Source organism: Halichoerus grypus, chromosome 1 (assembly GCF_964656455.1).
Source record: "Halichoerus grypus chromosome 1, mHalGry1.hap1.1, whole genome shotgun sequence".
In the NCBI taxonomy this organism is placed as follows: Eukaryota; Metazoa; Chordata; class Mammalia; order Carnivora; family Phocidae; genus Halichoerus; species Halichoerus grypus.
In genome coordinates, this window is record NC_135712.1 from 9517998 (window position 1) to 9534460 (window position 16463).

Below are 16463 nucleotides of genomic sequence, written 5' to 3' on the forward strand. Positions count from 1 at the left end.
GATGCTTCTGTGAGGGGAGGGAGGTGGTGGGCATTCACTGAGCCCACGGGGAGCCAGGCTTGGTGCAGGGCAGTAAGAACTTCCCCTCAGGGCCATGGACGTGTCAGGCCCCACTACAGGGACTCACGATGGAGGACACTCTGCGCAGCCATAGTTTTTAGCTTGTCCACCTGTACTAGTTCACATACTCTTCACAGCAATCCTGTGTGGTTTCCTCCATGGTACACTTGTGGACACTGACCTACAGCAACATGCAGGATTTTGCTCAAGGTCACCCAGTAAGGTGGCAGAGCCAGGACCTTTGAGTTTCTAGATGTTTGTGTTGGGAGCTTTCAAAGAGGACAGTGGGAAGAATAGTATTGTGGACACCCAGGTATTCACCGAACTAGCCTCAACAATGACGACTATTTTACTATCGTTTTGTGTTCACCTTCTGTTGATATTTTTCTGAACCATGTTAATGTTACAAACTGGGTGACCCTTTATCCCTACTTCAATACCACATTCACCTTGAGGAGATTTGACAATCATTCTTTCATATGCATTGATACCAATCCACATTCACCTTTCCCCTTGTCTCAGCCTGTCTTATGGATGTATCCTAAGCGCCCGCTCCCATTTCACACTCACCCCACAGAGGGTGTCTATCCTTCATGGGCTGCCCATGTCATATTAGAGGCTGGTAAAGTATGCTTGCCGGGGAAAACCAGCCCCATTCATGGGTTAATATATCGTCTGTGGTGACTTTCCAGCTACAACAGCAGATTTGAGTAGGTCCTACAGAGACCATTGGCCTTGCAAAGGCAAAAATACTATTTGCCTCTTTCACTAATGTTTACCAAGCCCTGAGTTCAACTGTCCCTTTTGTTGATCTACCTTAGGGTTTGCTGTTAGTACTTAGTGTACTAAATGGTGATTTTGGGGCTGGTTGCCATAAAACCATCTGTACACATGGACATTTAGTTAGAATTGTTTATTTCTTCTGTGATGTCCACTCATTATTTTCATCAATTCCACTTTTTCTCCTCTTATAACACAGAAGAAATCACAAGAAACTTCACAGAATTAGTAGCCATTTCAATGTGAATACTCAGTAAGGATAGTGATTCTTTTGCTTTTGTTTTTTTGATAAGGATATTGTTGACAGTGTAACAGTTTTTTTGGTCAATCATGGTGGGATTTGAGATGGGAGCCATGAAGGTAACTGATAGAGCGGTCCCCATTGTTCAACTTTCTTCTCCATAACAAACTCCCCATGAGGCTCCTCAGCATCAGAGGGCAAAAGGGCCAAGTAGACAGGGGTCTCTGCTCCTTCTTCTGGGCTTTTGATGGCTTTAGGCTCTGTCATATCTGTTCTCACCCACCCAGGGCAGCAGGCGTTCAGGAGGATCTTGTCTCCTTTCCTCTGCTCACTCAGGTTCCTCGCATGGATTCTGGACAGGACCGTGACACCGATTTTTGTCACTCCATAGGCAGTATCAGGCCAGCCCTCCTTCCTGTGCACGCCTTTCTTTGTGTCTTCCACGAACTTGTTCATGAGCCCCACCAGCTCCTCCTCTGTGATGGCCTCACTTATAAACTTCTGCTGCAGTTCTGGGCTGCACTTTTTAAGGGCTACGAGGCTTATTATGCTAGACACATTCACCACTCTGCCTAAAATACAACATAGAGAGTCACGTAGAATGGCGTGCCTGAGGATGATGCATACCAAAATCGCTGGTATTTTTCCCATTTGGGAGACAATGACCAATCTGCTATGAGTGGCAATGAAGACTGCCTCTGCAAATGAAGGACATGATACAGTCTTGAACCTTGTTTTACTCATCATGTCTCAGAGGATGTCAGAGAAATGATCTAATGGGACTGAGCAGTGCCCAGATGCTCCATAAAGAAAAGAACGTGCTTTTTACAGGAACATGCTAAACAGAGTGATAGGAGACATTCAGTGTAGTCATGAGTAGAGAGCCACTTTTCCTCATTGGTCCCTTTGGGACCACCTGAAGATCTTGTGGTTACTTGGGCAGTGCTCTATGAATAGGTGTCTACTGAACAACAAAGAGCTGATCGCTTAACTGAGGGCCTTTTGAAGGTCAACAGACTGCATCAGGTTTGGGAGACCGCCACTGTGCTCTAGGTGGGTAAAGACAAGTCACCTCAGTGGGCGGAACTGCATGCGGGTTTTCTCCTTGGTGGTGTTCTTATTGGCTCAGAAGGACTGACTAACGTCCTGGCAATATGGTCATGGAAAGGAGCCGTGGAAAACGAATCTGTTAAATGGATGCTATTAAAAGAAATGATGTCGGTGCTACAACATGGATGAACCCGGAGAGCGTTATTCAAAATTAAAAAGCCAGTCACAAAAGACCACTCATTATATGCTCCTCCATACATGGGATGTCCAGAAAAGGAAATGAAGGGGGGAGTGTAGATTGGTGGGTGCTTGGGGCAGGGGGGGGTGGGGGAACGGAGGGCTGATAGCTAAGGGCACAGGATCTCCCTGCGCCGATGACAGTGTGCTAATCTTGAAGCAGTGATGGTTCCACAACTCGGCCCATTTCCTAAAATCCACTGAGTTGGATATCTGAGATGGGTGAAGTGTACAATATGTGAATTGTGTCTCAATAAGCTGCTGAAAGTGTAAAGCACTGACATGGTTCTCACTACCTCTTTTTTGAAAATATAGTTAGTATTTATAGCAATGAACTTATATTGACATGTGTGAGTAATTGTTTACAGTTTTTATATTTAAAGGAGTATCTATTTTTTAATATCTTTTTCAAACTAAATGCATAGTATAATTTAAAGAGAAAATAGAAGAACAACAGTTTATCACTTTAGAGAGTGTATCCTTTAAATTCAGGAATATGAATTTAGGGGAATGGGGAAGAAAAGCCATGGAATGTGGGGAGGAGATGTATGTGGCCTAGATACTGATTGCCTGGTTAAAAACCTGGTGGTTGTAGATTCTTAACTTTTTTGTGGCTCCATTATTTCAGTAAAATTCTTTTTTGAAGAAAGGATTAAAAGAGAAGAATCACTCTACTATGCCTCTGTCCTGTAGGTCACATTCTTTTTCGTTTTGTCCCTCCATGCCAAAAAACAGAGCAAACACGGGCCTCTGGAATGTGTTCTGCACCCACAGAGAACTGGTGAAGTCATTCAGGATTGTTCTTTGTATCCTAGGTTGTGAAGTATGGGAGGGGAGGGACAGTATTTGCTTTTGGTTTTCCTAGCTAGGATTTATCTCAGATAGTCTCCCCAAAGAGGACAAAGTCCTGGTAACAAGGGCACAGTGGCTGCCATCCCCCCAACTAATGAAGAACTCTCCTATTTCAAAAGGCAAGAAAACCCTGCTTTCACACTGAGAAAGTCCATGCATTTCCATGTGCCTTTCCATGTCCATGAAGTCTAGTTTCCCTGAGGTAAGATGAATTGTTTGATTAGAGCTTGCCTTAGCAAATGCAGGACAGCACGTACTCCACATTCTGGTCCAAGGTCAACACACAGCAAGCCCCAACACTATTCAGTAAGTGAGAAAAAAACTCGGTCAGAAGCCATTTTTGCCTTCTAAGGGAATACCTGTAGGATGTGTGGTGGTGGCACAAGGAGCTCCATCCCACTCAGGTGTTGTGGTGAGTGAAGGAGTCGGTGACATCTGAGAGCAACCCTTTGCGATGCCAGTGAAGCCAGTGTTAGAAGAAACAGTAGAACTTTCCAGGTCAGAAGACAAATTGGGGGCAGAACAGAGAGTCCACGGTACCTGCATGCCCTCAATTCAAGCCAGACATCTTAATCTTTCTCAAAGTATCAGCTTATCTTAATGAGTGTAGTAAAAGGGTGGTGGTTCCCCGCATCACGTTCTTGCGGGGTAAGTATTACACTAGTTGACAAGCAAGGAATTTTGGCAGTTTGTTTAGTGCAGAGCATTGGACAAGGGGAAGGGGAGTTGATGGGACTGGGGTTTGGCAGGTCTGATGAGAGAGATGCCTACAAGTGATGCTCAGGTCTTGGGCTTTGCTCCTGAAGGACTTTTGGGAGTAAGTGAGTGCTCAGAGAGTAGACAGAATGCCTAGAGAGGAAAAGACAGAAGAAGCAGGGTCTCTTAGGAAGGTTGCAATGATCCAGAAATGACAGGCTAGTGTCTGTTTAGAGCTGGGATGGAGCAAAGGTCTGGGGACAAAATCCATAGGACAACTCTTAGGACCTGGTCCCTATAATCAGGAGATGGGCATGGTGACCTCATTATTCTTTGTTGGTGGATGGTAGGGTCTATGACCAGGACGTGTGTGGGAAATGATAGTTTTGGAAATGTAGATGTTTTATTTTTTTTTAAAAGATTTTATTTATTTATTTGACAGAGGGAGAGAGAGAACACAAGCAGGAGGAGTGGAGGGAGAGGGAGAAGCAGGCTCCTTGCTGAGCAGAGAGTCTGATGTAGGGCTTGATCCCAGGACCCTGAGATCATGACCTGAGCCGAAGGCAGACGCTTAGCCGTCTGAGCCACCCAGGCGCCCCTGGAAATGTAGATGTTTTAAATGAGTGTATGGGTTGGGGGCTGGAGGAGTGGGAAGGCATTGTAAGGAGGAGAGGCGGGAAGAGAACTATATGTGTCTGGAGCTCTGGGAATGTTCTAGGCAGGTGACCGATGTTAGGTGGGTCTGAGAAGTTTGGAGAGTGAGGAGTGCACTGGTCTGAATAAAATCCCTGGGAGAAAGGGAGAGGGAGAAGAAAGGGCCCAGGAAGGAATCTTCAGGGTCCTGCACCTGTGAGTGGCATGGAGCGAGTAAAAGGCCTCTCTGAGGAGAGATGTGAAGGATAAGACCGAGAGAGTTGTGAAGGACCAGCGGGACAGAGGGCACTGCTGACTGCAGGACGAGTGTGAGAGTCCTGAGGCAGAGGGGCACATGTCCAGGAGGAGAGGGGCCAGGGGTCTGTAGATGAGGTCAGAGAGGCAAGGGGCCAGATCATGGCAGAACCACCACAGCTTGGGCCCCTGATCAGGCTCACCTTGGGGTTTCATTAGAGGCAGCAGTTCTGTGCACACATCTCGGGTACCAAAGAAGTTTGTTTTCATGGTCACTTCTGCTTGAATATGAAACGGTTTGGGATCACCAGCTGTTAGGGGAGGAGGAGAATATTTTAATAAATAGTAGCCATTTGAGAAAATCCCATGAAATGACAGTAACATTTTTTTTTTTTTAAGATTTTATTTATTTATTTGACAGAGAGAGAGAGAGACAGCGAGAGAGGGAACACAAGCAGGGGGAGTGGGAGAGGGAGAAGCAGGCTTCCCGCCGAGCAGGGAGCCTGATGCGGGGCTCGATCCCAGAACCCTGGGATCACGACCTGAGCCGAAGGCAGCCGCTCAACCAACTGAGCCACCCAGGCGCCCCGTGACAGTAACATTCTTTTTGCAGGTGCAATCTGGTGAACTCTCATTAATGTTTGGGTTAGTGAACCGTATTTTCCCAACGTGATGTATCTGGTGTGTTAATGCTGTGTAGCTTGGTAAGTTGGCATCATTTGAGGAGGCTTGGGAAGTGTGCCTAGTGGGATTTCTGTGTATCTCTGATTGCAATTTTTGTTTATTACAAAATAGATTAAACATTCACCGAATGGCTCTGATCCAAACCGAATGAAACTTGCCAAACTCTCCGTCAGGTCCCTGAGATTAATCCATGGCAATGCCAAGGTGCTCTGGCTTTTTTTTTTTTTTTAATTTTTTTATTGTTATGTTAATCCCCATACTTTACATCATTAGTTTTAGATGTAGTGTTCCATGATTCATTGTTTGTGCATAACACCCAGTGCTCCATGCAGAACGTGCCCTCCTCAATACCCATCACCAGGCTAACCCATCCCCCCACCCCCCTCCCCTCTAGAACCCTCAGTTTGTTTTTCAGAGTCCATCGTCTCTCATGGTTCGTCTACCCCTCCGATTTCCCCCCCTTCATTCTTCCCCTCCTGCTACATTCTTCTTCTTTTTTTTTTTTCTTTCTTGACATATATTGCATTATTTGTTTCAGAGGTACAGTTCTGAGATTCAACAGTCATGCACAATTCACAGCACTTACCAGAGCACATACCCTCCCCAGTGTCCATCACCCAGTCACCCCATCCCTCCCACCCCACCCCCCACTCAGCAACCCTCAGTTTGTTTCCTGAGATTAAGAATTCCTCATATCAATGAGGTCATATGATACATGTCTTTCTCTGTTTGACTTATTTCGCTCAGCATAATACCCTCCAGTTCCATCCACATCGTTGCAAATGGCACGATCTCATTCCTTTTGATGGCTGCATAATATTCCATTGTATATATATACCACATCTTCTTTATCCATTCATCTGTTGATGGACATCTTGGCTCTTTCCACAGTTTGGCTATTGTGGACATTGCTGCTATAAACATCGGGGTAAGGTGCCCTGGCTTTAAGACTTGCAACCCCCAGAGGCCTCTTCTTTCTGTGTGCCTCCAGTCCAGCCTCTTTCCCTAGGGAGGCCCTTCTAGACCCCATAGGAGCTCTGGGTCCTCCGGTAGCCTTCAGGGACCATGCCCCACCCACCCTGGAAGGTCCCCTAAGGGAGGTCTCCAGCCCAACGTGTTCCCGTGTCCTTACCCTTGAATGCGATGCCCGCGTTGTTGACCAGCACGTCCAGTCCCCCGTACTCCTTATGCAGGAAGTCACCAAGGGCGCGGATGCTCTGCACGTGGTCGATGTCCAGCAGGTGGAAGCGGGGACTCAGGCCCTTGGCCTGGAGCTTTTTCACCGCCACCTGTCCCCGCACTTTGTCCCGCGCCGTGAGCACCACGTCCCCGGAGAACTGCCGGCACAGGTCCTGCACGATGGTGAAGCCAATGCCCTTGTTGGCCCCGGTCACCAGCGCCACACGGGGGGCCGATGACATGGCTGTGTGGAGAGCAAGCACCACCCTAGGTGGTGAGCAGATGGTGCTATGGGCCCCACGAGGGCTGGTGGTGCAGAGCTCTAATACAGTCAGAGATGCCAGCAGAACTGGGTTCTCAGATCCAGCACTGTGGCTCCTAGTGCCCAAGGCCCCGCCTCAGTCCCTCCATCGAAGGAGGGGCCAAATGTTCTAGCAATTTTCCTAATAACACTATACCAGGTCTGTCCCTCCAGCAGCTGCACCCTGAGCCCAACTGAGTCTCTACCCTCTACTCTAAGAGGTCCCTCCTCTGAGGCAAACAATGGTTCGTGTTGGACTCAAATGCTCCCCAAAAGAAAGGTAGTTGGTGGTGGTTACAGGGGGCTAGAGATTCACGGTAGTTGATCTAAAATAATTTTGGGAAAAACTCAAAAGGAAAAAAGGGGTAGAGAGAATGTCTTGGGAACATGTCCTTCCACTGCAGAATGGGAATGGTTGGGTTCTTCCAAGGTGCAGTGAAATTTCTGGCATAGGAAAAGTGGTTCTGAGGATACAGGTCCCCTTCCTTTCTTAGGAGAAACTCAAGGGGGAGAAATAGAGAATTCGGTCCTGTGATGAGACTTGGCTGTGGGCAGGGCTCTCCCTCAGTGTGATTCCAAAGGTCTCCGAGTGGGAGGGGATGTTTATGAAGACACGGTGGGCCAAGGTATTGATTGGAATGTTTGATTTAATGGTTTCATAATCCCGTTTGCCTAAAGTGCCTATTTTTTGGTTTAGGTTAAGGTCACAGTTAAAAAGTATTTTACATAATTAGGTGTTGTTTTAAAATATCAAGGAGAAAAGACCTATGTGATCACATCAGAGTATTTTTGCAAATTTACGGTAGAGATCCACTGTGTTGTCCTAGACATTGATATTCCTCATGTGTCAATTCAGAAATGCAAAGTAAAAAATTAAATGCAAAATAACAGGGAGGAAGTTTGCAGCCCTTTGAAGTGAAAAACTTAAAAGTTTTGCTTTCAGGGTCTCTCACCTTTCATTTGGGTGAGGCTGAAAACCCCTGGTGAAGAGTGAAAAATAATCAGTGTAGTAGAGGCACCTTTCCAACATGCATGTTCCTGTGAAGGCAGGCATGTGGTGGACAGTCAGTCAGGCCCACAGGGAGCCAGGCTTGGACGGGGCAGTAAGAATCTTCTCGTCACACTGGTGTCTTGGGCCTCACTCCCCGGGACTCATCCTCCATACCCATTCCATACTCAATTTTCTCCATGTCTCAGAGTGCCCAGGGATGTATCTAAGTTCCCACTGCCATTTCACACTTGGTAATTGTTTCTTTTTCCCAATGAGTTAGATATTCAGAGACCCCGGGGGATGTCTTCCCTTCATGGTGTTGTCCATGCCATGCTAGAGGCTGGTACAATGGGCTGCATGCCACATCCAACCATGCTTATTGGTTTGTATATTTTCTGTGGCTTCTTCCATGCTACAACAGCAGATCTGAGGAGATGTGACAGGAGTGTGTCTCCTCAGCAGATCTGAGGAGATGTGACAGGAGTGTGTCTCCTCAGCAGATCTGAGGAGATGTGACAGGCCTGCAAAGCTAAACATATTACTGTCTGCCTCTTTGTATGTTTGCTTACCCTTGAGCGAAACTCTAACTTCTCTTGATCTTATTAGGTGTAGTAGACTTCTTAGCTGGTTCAGCATATAAAGAGTCTGCACAAATAGGCATTTATAGAGATTTATTCATCTCTGGGGTTATTTCATTTATTCTGTCCCTTATCCCTGAATTAGTAGCCTCCTCAAATTGAATACTCAACAGGGATAGTTTATACGTTTTCTTGCTATGGAGAGGGATATGACTGACAGTGGAAGAGTCCTTTTGGTGAAAGGAGGGGGGTATCATAAAGGGATCCATGGATGGAGCTGTGAATTAAGCTCACCATTGTTCAACTTTCTTCTCCATAACAAACTCCCCATGAGGTCTGTCAGCATCAGAGGGCAAAAGGGCCAAGTAGACAGGGGTCTCTGCTCCCTCTTCTGGGCTTTTAGAGGCTTTAGGTCCCGCCATGTCTGTTCTCACCCACCCAGGGCAGCAGGCGTTCAGGAGGATCTTGTCACTTCTCCTCTGCTCACTCAGGTTCCTCGCATGGATTCTGGACAGGACCGTGACACCGATTTTTGTCACTCCATAGGCAGTATCAGGCCAGCCCTCCTTCCTGTGCACGCCTTTCTTTGTGTCTTCCACAAACTTGTTCATGAGCCCCACCAGCTCCTCCTCTGTGATGGCCTCGCTTCTAAACTTCTGCTGCAGTTCTGGGCTGCACTTTTTAAGGGCTCTCAGACTCACCACACTAGACACATTCACTACTCTGCCTAAAATACAACACAAAATGTTATGTAGAAAGGCACAAGAACGATAAATACCAATTTCGCTAAGATTTTGTATGAGAAAATTTCCACTTGAGACTTCATTAATTTGCTATAAGTGTTAATGAAGACTGCCTGTATGAGCGAAGACTATGACACGGTCTTGAAACTTGTTATAGCCATAATGTCTCTGATGATGTGTGAGAAATGCTCTAAAGGGGAGGGCACCGAGCAGATGTTCCACAGGAAAATGGAAACGCTGTACAGAAGAACACGATAAGGAGAAGGTAAAGGACACTGCATTCAAGAGTGGATTACCTCTTTCTCCCTAAGGCCACCTTTGGGACCACCTGAGGATCTTATGGTCACTTGGGGATGGTCTACAAACAGGTCTGTACTGACCAATAAAGAGCTGACTGGTGTAAGGAGGACTGGTTTGGAAGGCTGGCACTCTGTTTGAGGATGGTAAAAACAAATTAGTAGAGTGGCCTGACCTGCATGGTGATTTGTCTATGATAGGGTTTTTATGAACTCGGGAGTATGTTATGGCCTGAGAATACGGTCATGGAGAGAGGCAGTCGGAAACTGGGGGATTGAAGGACGTCCATACAGGGCATGGCCCTATGGAAGTCACTGTGGCAATTTAGGGGGCAGATTAAAGTCAGACATGTCAATGCCCCTCAGAAGAACCCCTTCCAGGACTGGAATGGGAGTGGAATCAGCAAGTGGATATCCTGGTGTGCCTGTATGAAGTGGCCATCTGGTCCCTGAGGTGAGTGGAAATGGGAGAGTTACAGCTGGGGTAATTGTTGACATAGACTCTTCCACCCTGTGAGGCAAAAAAAAAAAAAAAAAAAAAAAAAAAAAAAATGCTAAGCACTATTCCATTTCTCAGCAAAAGAGACAAAGACTGGAGATGGTTATGGGAGAGACTGCCTAAGGAGAAGGCCCTGCACAAGGCTGGTAAGTTGGGTTGAAGGTAGTAGCTTGGCAAGTTCCAAATGGGTCCAGACAAGTTAAGACACTATTTCTGGACCAAGCTTTGGGAAAATGCAGAAGACGATGGCAATGTTCATGCAGTATAGCAGGATGAGGACAGAAGATGCTGCAATAGTCTGGACTAAGGAGTTGCATTTGTGCAGGCCAAGCAACACATTTTCATCTGCAGAGAAGTGGTTCCACAGAGAACTGGAACAGGCATCTGAATCCCTGGTTGTCTCAAACACGAGACAAAGGTATTTGGGGCTTAGACACATTCATGAGCATGTATTCACACTCAACATGAGGGGAGTGGGTGCCAAGGGATATTCCCCACTGGACAGATTCTTCTGCTTCGCTGGGGATTCTGGGGAGAGGGCATGGGGGAGGATGCTGACTTAACCTTACAGTCCTTCCCTACATCATCTCAACTTCCTTTTCTTCCTACTCTTACCGTGATCCCAGGACCAGGGATGCAACTATGGAAATGGGAAGCAGGGATAATCTGTAATCAAGAAACACTGTAACTGTAGCTTTAAATCTTTACGTCAGAATTCCTAAGGGCATAATGGAGTGGATTGTGCCTTCCCCCATCTGGGAAAACTCGAGTGACAGTGAACATAGCTGTATTGCACAGTGGTTGAGATAGCCACTCCTTCTAGACAGATGCGGCCCTGTCCTGTAGGAGTGGGAGTGGACTAGAAGGCAGGCACTCACTTGACTAGTATCACTGCAGTGAATCAGGACCAGCACAGAGGTTGAAACTGATGTTCCTTTGAAAGGTCAATGCAGATAACAAGGAGGAGGAGGGAGGCGTGAGGAGGAGGAATGAGGGTAAGGGCATGAACAGTGGGTTATGCAACAAGAGGCATCCAATATTACAGCCCGGGGTAGGGGGGCCATACAGGTGCCCTGTCCACATGGCGACGTACCACTGGCCTGTGGCCATCGGCAGCTCTGACCACATGTGAGTGCGCAGGCCGCTTGCTGGCCATGGGGAGAGGTCTGCACCCAGGCTAGACAGGGCCTAGGAGGGCATCCTGAGGAGAAGGAGAGGCAGGAAGAGAACTGTGTGTGTCTGGAGCTCTGGGAATGTTCTAGGCAGGTGACTGATGTTAGGGGGGCCTGAGAAATTTGGAGAGTGAGGAGTCCACTGGTCTGAATAAAATCCCTGGGAGAGAGGGAGAGGGAGAAGGGTCCAGGAAGGAATCTTCAGGGTCCTGCACCTGTGAGTGGCATGGAGCGAGTAAAAGGCCTCTCTGAGGAGAGATGTGAAGGATAAGACCGAGGTAGTTGTGAAGGACCAGTGGGACAGAGGGCACTGCTGACTGCAGGACGTGTGTGAGTCCTGAGGCAGAGGGGCACATGTCCAGGAGGAGACCTAGCAAGGAGGCTGGTGTGGCTGAGTAGGGAGAGGGTCCAGGGGTCTGTAGATGAGGTCAGAGAGGCATCATGGCAGAACCACCACAGCTTGGGCCCCTGATCAGGCTCACCTTGGGGTTTCATTAGAGGCAGCAGTTCTGTGCACACATCTCGGGTACCAAAGAAGTTTGTTTTCATGGTCACTTCTGCTTGAATATGAAACGGTGTGGGATCATTAGCTTCCCGGGGAGAAAGAGAGTAGCGTTAATAGTAGCCTTGTGGGAAAATTCCACAGAATGATATATGTTAAAAAAGTGCATGTGAAGTCTGGTGAATTTTGTGTAAAACTGGCTTCTAGTTTACAGTCTTGTGACACTGACAGTTTTCTCATTTGATAATGCTGTAGTGGTATAAGATGGCACCATTGGGGGAGGCTGGGTGAAGGGGTGGTGCACACATGGGATTTCTTGTTAACCAATTTGTGCAGTTTCCTTTTTATTTCAAAATGCAGTAAAAATAACCCAACTGCCTTAAAATCCAATGAGAGAAACTCTCTGACAATCTGGAAAAAATCCCCAGGAATCGGAGGAAGCACAAAGGTCACTCTGGCTGATAAGCGCTGCAATTTCTGTTGGACTCTGCCTGAGCCCCACCCCTGTCCCTCCATCCCTCCTCCTGCCCTAAGGAGCCATTTTGGATACCACGCGTCAGGAGCCGGACCGCATGGATTCCCAACAGATGGAGCCCATCCTGGCTGGAGGAGCTCCGGGGGTCCACCTCCCCTTCTAGCTCCCATCCCCTTACTCTTGAAAGCAATGCCAGCGTTGTTGACCAGCACGTCCAGTCCCCCGTACTCCTTGCGCAGGAAGTCGCGCACGGCGCGGATGCTCTGCAGGTCGTTGATGTCCAGCAGGTGGAAGCGGGGACTCAGGCCCTCGGCCTGGAGCTGCTGCACGGCCGCGCGGCCCCGCGCCTCGTCCCGCGCCGTGAGCACCGCGTCCCCGGAGAACTGCCGGCACAGGTCGCGCGCGATGGCGAAGCCGATGCCCTTGTTGGCCCCGGTCACCAGCGCCACTCGGGTGGCTGATGACATGGCTGTGTGCGGGACGCCCGAAGTACTGGCCTGGAGAGCCGACCAGTCTAGTTTGCTCAGCGCGGTGCCTCCGAGTTTAAAGGCAGGGTTTAGTGCGCCTGCGCGAGGCCAAAGGTTGCTAGGGGCGCCCGGGCACGACTCGCCCCCCTTAGGGCGTGGCTTCTCGGGAACCTCAAGGGGGTGGTGGAGAATGGGAGGGGCGACTAGTTTGGTCGCAAAACCCGCGGGTTGGTGGCCAGGGCTGGTCTGAGGACTGCCCCGCCCTGAAGTGGAGGTAATTGTTCCGATTGGCCATGTCACTCACTATATCTAAACTGAACCTTTATTCCTTGGTCTCCGCGAGTTTTTCCTTGTATTCTCCCAACTATTAAACTATTTGCGTGTGCACTTGAAGAAATAGCGTATTTGTCTAGACTTTTTTTTTCTTCCCCTGGTGTTTAAAGAAATCTCTTGAACTGAAGTCTTTGGAACTATAGTTGTGGAATAAGCTAGGAGTAACATGGCGAGAGATCATGGGTGTGTTGTTTTCTTCCTTAAGTATGTGAAAGCAAATCTACTAATCCTTGGCTGTTTTTTTACATAAGTGGGGAGCATTCACTGATACGTCACAGGATTACCTTCTTAGGTGTTTGCAGGGTCATCAGGTTACTTATATCCAGGTCCTGCGGTGTACTGGTGGGAGGGGGGTTTTGAAGCCCTTTCTCAAAATAACTCGTCAGGGTCCATCTTATTTTACCCACCTTAAAGTGAGGAAATGGATCCTTAGAAATTTCGTAAATTAGTTCAGTGTTAGGAAATGATTTTTCTTCCTCTTATTTCCTATTTACAACAGAGGAATAGGGGACTAATTTTTTATTATGTTACGTTAATCACCATACATTACATCATTAGTTTCTGATGTAGTGATCCATGATTCATTGTTTGCGTATAACACCCAGTGCTTCATGCAGAACGTGCCCTCTTTAATACCCATCACCAGGCTAACCCATCCCCCCACCCCCCTCCCCTCTAGAACCCCCAGTTTGTTTCTCAGAGTCCATCGTCTCTCATGGTTCATCTCCCCCTCCGATTTCAGGAATAGGGGACTATAAAATCAAATCTCATTTGTGTACTGTCCTCATAGGGGAGCCACAGCCACTAGTGGTTATTTAAATGTAAATTTAATAGAAATAATACAATTTAAAATTCAGTCTTTAGTTGCATTAGTTATATTTCAAGCACTCAGTAGTCACATGTGTTAGTGGACACTGTACTGGACAGTGCAGATCTATAGTATTTCTGTCACAATAGAAAGTTACAAGCAATGCTTTAGCTAGATTCCAATTATGTTGCAATTTCAAAGTGGGTTTCCAAGCAGTTGCAAAAAACAAAACTAACAATCTGGGAAAGACCTTTGCTTTCTTTGACCTAAATTTTTATTGAGATAATTGCAGATTCACATGTAGTAGTAAAAAAAAACAAAAACAAAACAACACAAAACAAACCAGAGATTCCTTATACTTTACCCCGTTTTCCTCTAGGGTAATATTTTGCAACACTGTAGTACAATATCATAATGAGGATATTGACATCAAAACAATCCACCAATCATATTCAGATTTCCTCAGTTTTACTAGTACTTATTATTGCTTATATTGGGATTTATACAATTTTATCACATATAGGTCTGTCTGTCCACCACTACAGTCATCAGCGCAAGGACCCCCAGTGTTGCTTTTTTATAGCTGAACATATCTCTTTTGCCCCCCCCCCATTCCATTGCCTGGGAACCAGTAATCTGTTCCTCATTTTAAAAATTGTTTTAAAAATGTTACATAGATGGAGTTGTGCAGTGTAACCTTTGTGGATTTTTTTTTTCCCCACTCAAGATATAACTAAGATCTTTGTTTTGGATTTTCCTCTTTTATCCAAGTGTATACTTGGTCTGTCATATGCTGGCCTCTCTCCACACCACTCGCTACTTTCTTCTATAGCTGGGTGAGCCAATGTTATTAAATTCATTAAGAGAGCCATTCACAGATAGCATATGGTGTGCAGGAAATTTTGGGCATGGTGAGGGCCTGCTGTTTCAAAAGGCAAATTCTAAAAGGGCCATGAATTATATTTTCTGCCTGATTTGTTTATCCTTTTAGTACTGATCCCAACATAAGACTTGACAGGTCAATGAGGCAGGACACTCAAGAAAATACAATACATAAAATATCACAGGGAAATAAGAATTTAGCATATGATGAAAGTGGTATTAACAATTATGGGGATAAGAAGGAATTATTCCAAAAATGGTACTGAGGAAAGGGAGTGATAATTGCATGATGTCATCAGTTAATATCTAAAAAGAGAAAAAAAGTGCTCTCTCACTTTTAAATTTACAGTTTTATAAATGCAACCATAAAACAAGTATAAGAAAATATAACTAAAATTTGTGGGAAAAGGACTTTGTAGGCTAAGAAGAGCGAAGAATCACAAAGGAAAGGATAGATTTGAGTATGGGAAGTGTTTTGAAACTTTTTTTGAAAAGCATGCTAATTTAAAGCCAGTGAATTAAGCTCTATTTGGATGATTTTTAATTTTTTTTCTCCTGTCAAATTTGGGTCTTGACCCTGGCTGTTTGTTTGTGAAGCCCCTATGACTTTCCATACATAGCACCTTGTCTGACTTCTGAACAACTTGAGAAATTAAACAAAAGAGTAAAGATGGAGGCCCCAGATCTCTGTTAGTACTAGCTAGCTTGGAAGATATTGCTTAGTTGTGAGTTAACTCTGAGATCATCCTGGCTGCTAGATGGAGAAAGAAAGTTTATCACATCTTTTACCTTGTGGAATAAACTCACATCTTTACTATCCACCGGTTCAAAGCAGTTATTTTATTTGCCTGAGAGTACCCAGTTCTATGGTGTCCATTAACATAAAAGATGTAGGAAAAACAGTACTGTTAAATGACAAGTTATTAAGCTCTCAGGGTCTTCCCTTGCCCATGATTATTTACACTTATAGAGCTCCACTTGGCACCGGCTTTTCTTCTTACACATTTTGCTTGTTTAGGATGTTCAATAAGCCTTCTTAAAAGGGTGGAGCATGGATTTTGATTCCCAGAATCAAATTGTGGCTGAGATGCTTAGTAGATAGGTAACTCCAAGCAATTTACTTAATTTTGTCAAAGATAAACAACACTGGATACTGTTTAATGTGGTAAGGAGAGATTTTAATCAGTAATATACTACTGAAATAGGAAAGTGGGTCCAGCATGAACTGCACTCAAACTTGGATTTGTACAGAGGTGGCTGATAGTTTTAAAGGGAGAATGAGGGGGTAGGGAGGGGGAATGGAGGGGCTTGAGTAGAGTCGGGGAAATGAAAAATTATAAAGAGTGGGTCAGTGTAAATGTCATTAGGCCAGCTGTGTGGGCTACACAGAGACTGGGAGACAGAGGCCCTATCTTTTCTGATGATTATATTTCAAAGGAATGGCTTTCAAATCCTTGAGAAAGACACTACTGAGTTGTAGGAAATAGATATATACCTCAATTGGACAGAGGAAGGACTCACACATTATAAACCCTTCTTAGTAAATGCTCTAACAAAAGGTAGTGAAGGGCTTATTATCAGTTGTTGGCTAAAACAAATAGTAAATTCTTTTTGGCAGCCTTGAGTGTGTTACAGAGGGCTAGGGTCATCTTAGGGATGCAGCTTTGAGCTATCAGAAACTATGTTAGTGTTTGCTTTTTAAAAAATATAATTTTAATGTGTATGTGTGGGAGGGGGGATGAAATCAGT

General features: G+C 45.9%; 2 protein-coding genes and 1 long non-coding RNA gene across 4 annotated transcripts; 1 reads left to right on the forward strand and 2 right to left on the reverse strand.

Moving 5' to 3' along the window:
- Positions 1–958: 958 nt before the first annotated feature.
- LOC118543205 (carbonyl reductase [NADPH] 1-like) lies at positions 959–7025 on the reverse strand. Its single transcript, XM_078075433.1, has 3 exons — positions 6621–7025; positions 5008–5115; positions 959–1653 (listed from the first exon to the last, which is right to left on the reverse strand). The coding sequence occupies exons 1-3, from the start codon at positions 6907–6909 to the stop codon at positions 1169–1171; spliced, it is 882 nt and encodes a 293-aa protein (XP_077931559.1). The 5' UTR covers positions 6910–7025; the 3' UTR covers positions 959–1168.
- Positions 7026–8615: 1590 nt separating this feature from the next.
- LOC118543204 (carbonyl reductase [NADPH] 1) lies at positions 8616–12966 on the reverse strand. 2 transcript variants are annotated; one of them, XM_036103984.2, is made up of 3 exons: positions 12403–12691; positions 11730–11837; positions 8616–9264 (listed from the first exon to the last, which is right to left on the reverse strand). In XM_036103984.2, exons 1-3 carry the CDS (start codon positions 12689–12691, stop codon positions 8828–8830), a joined length of 834 nt encoding a protein of 277 aa, XP_035959877.2. In that variant the 3' UTR covers positions 8616–8827. The 2 variants fall into 2 exon arrangements, with proteins under 2 accessions (XP_035959877.2, XP_035959878.2); XM_036103985.2 differs by lacking the exon at positions 11730–11837 and having other exon boundaries at positions 12403–12966.
- LOC144382342 (uncharacterized) lies at positions 10249–13090 on the forward strand. Its single transcript, XR_013449077.1, has 2 exons — positions 10249–11018; positions 12086–13090. It is a non-coding gene; the product is annotated as an uncharacterized LOC144382342 (long non-coding RNA).
- Positions 13091–16463: the final 3373 nt, after the last annotated feature.

Coding starts and splice junctions, on each gene's coding strand:
- LOC118543205 (XM_078075433.1), bottom strand. CDS start 6,909: ATGTCATCGGCCCCCCGTGTGGCGCTGGTGACCGGGGCCAACAAGGGC. Junction 5,116..6,620: donor CGCGGGCATCGCATTCAAGG/GTAAGGACACGG, acceptor CTCCCCTAACAG/CTGGTGATCCCAAACCGTTT. Junction 1,654..5,007: donor GCCTCTAATGAAACCCCAAG/GTGAGCCTGATC, acceptor GTTGTATTTTAG/GCAGAGTGGTGAATGTGTCT.
- LOC118543204 (XM_036103984.2), bottom strand. CDS start 12,691: ATGTCATCAGCCACCCGAGTGGCGCTGGTGACCGGGGCCAACAAGGGC. Junction 11,838..12,402: donor CGCTGGCATTGCTTTCAAGA/GTAAGGGGATGG, acceptor CTCCCCGGGAAG/CTAATGATCCCACACCGTTT. Junction 9,265..11,729: donor GCCTCTAATGAAACCCCAAG/GTGAGCCTGATC, acceptor GTTGTATTTTAG/GCAGAGTAGTGAATGTGTCT.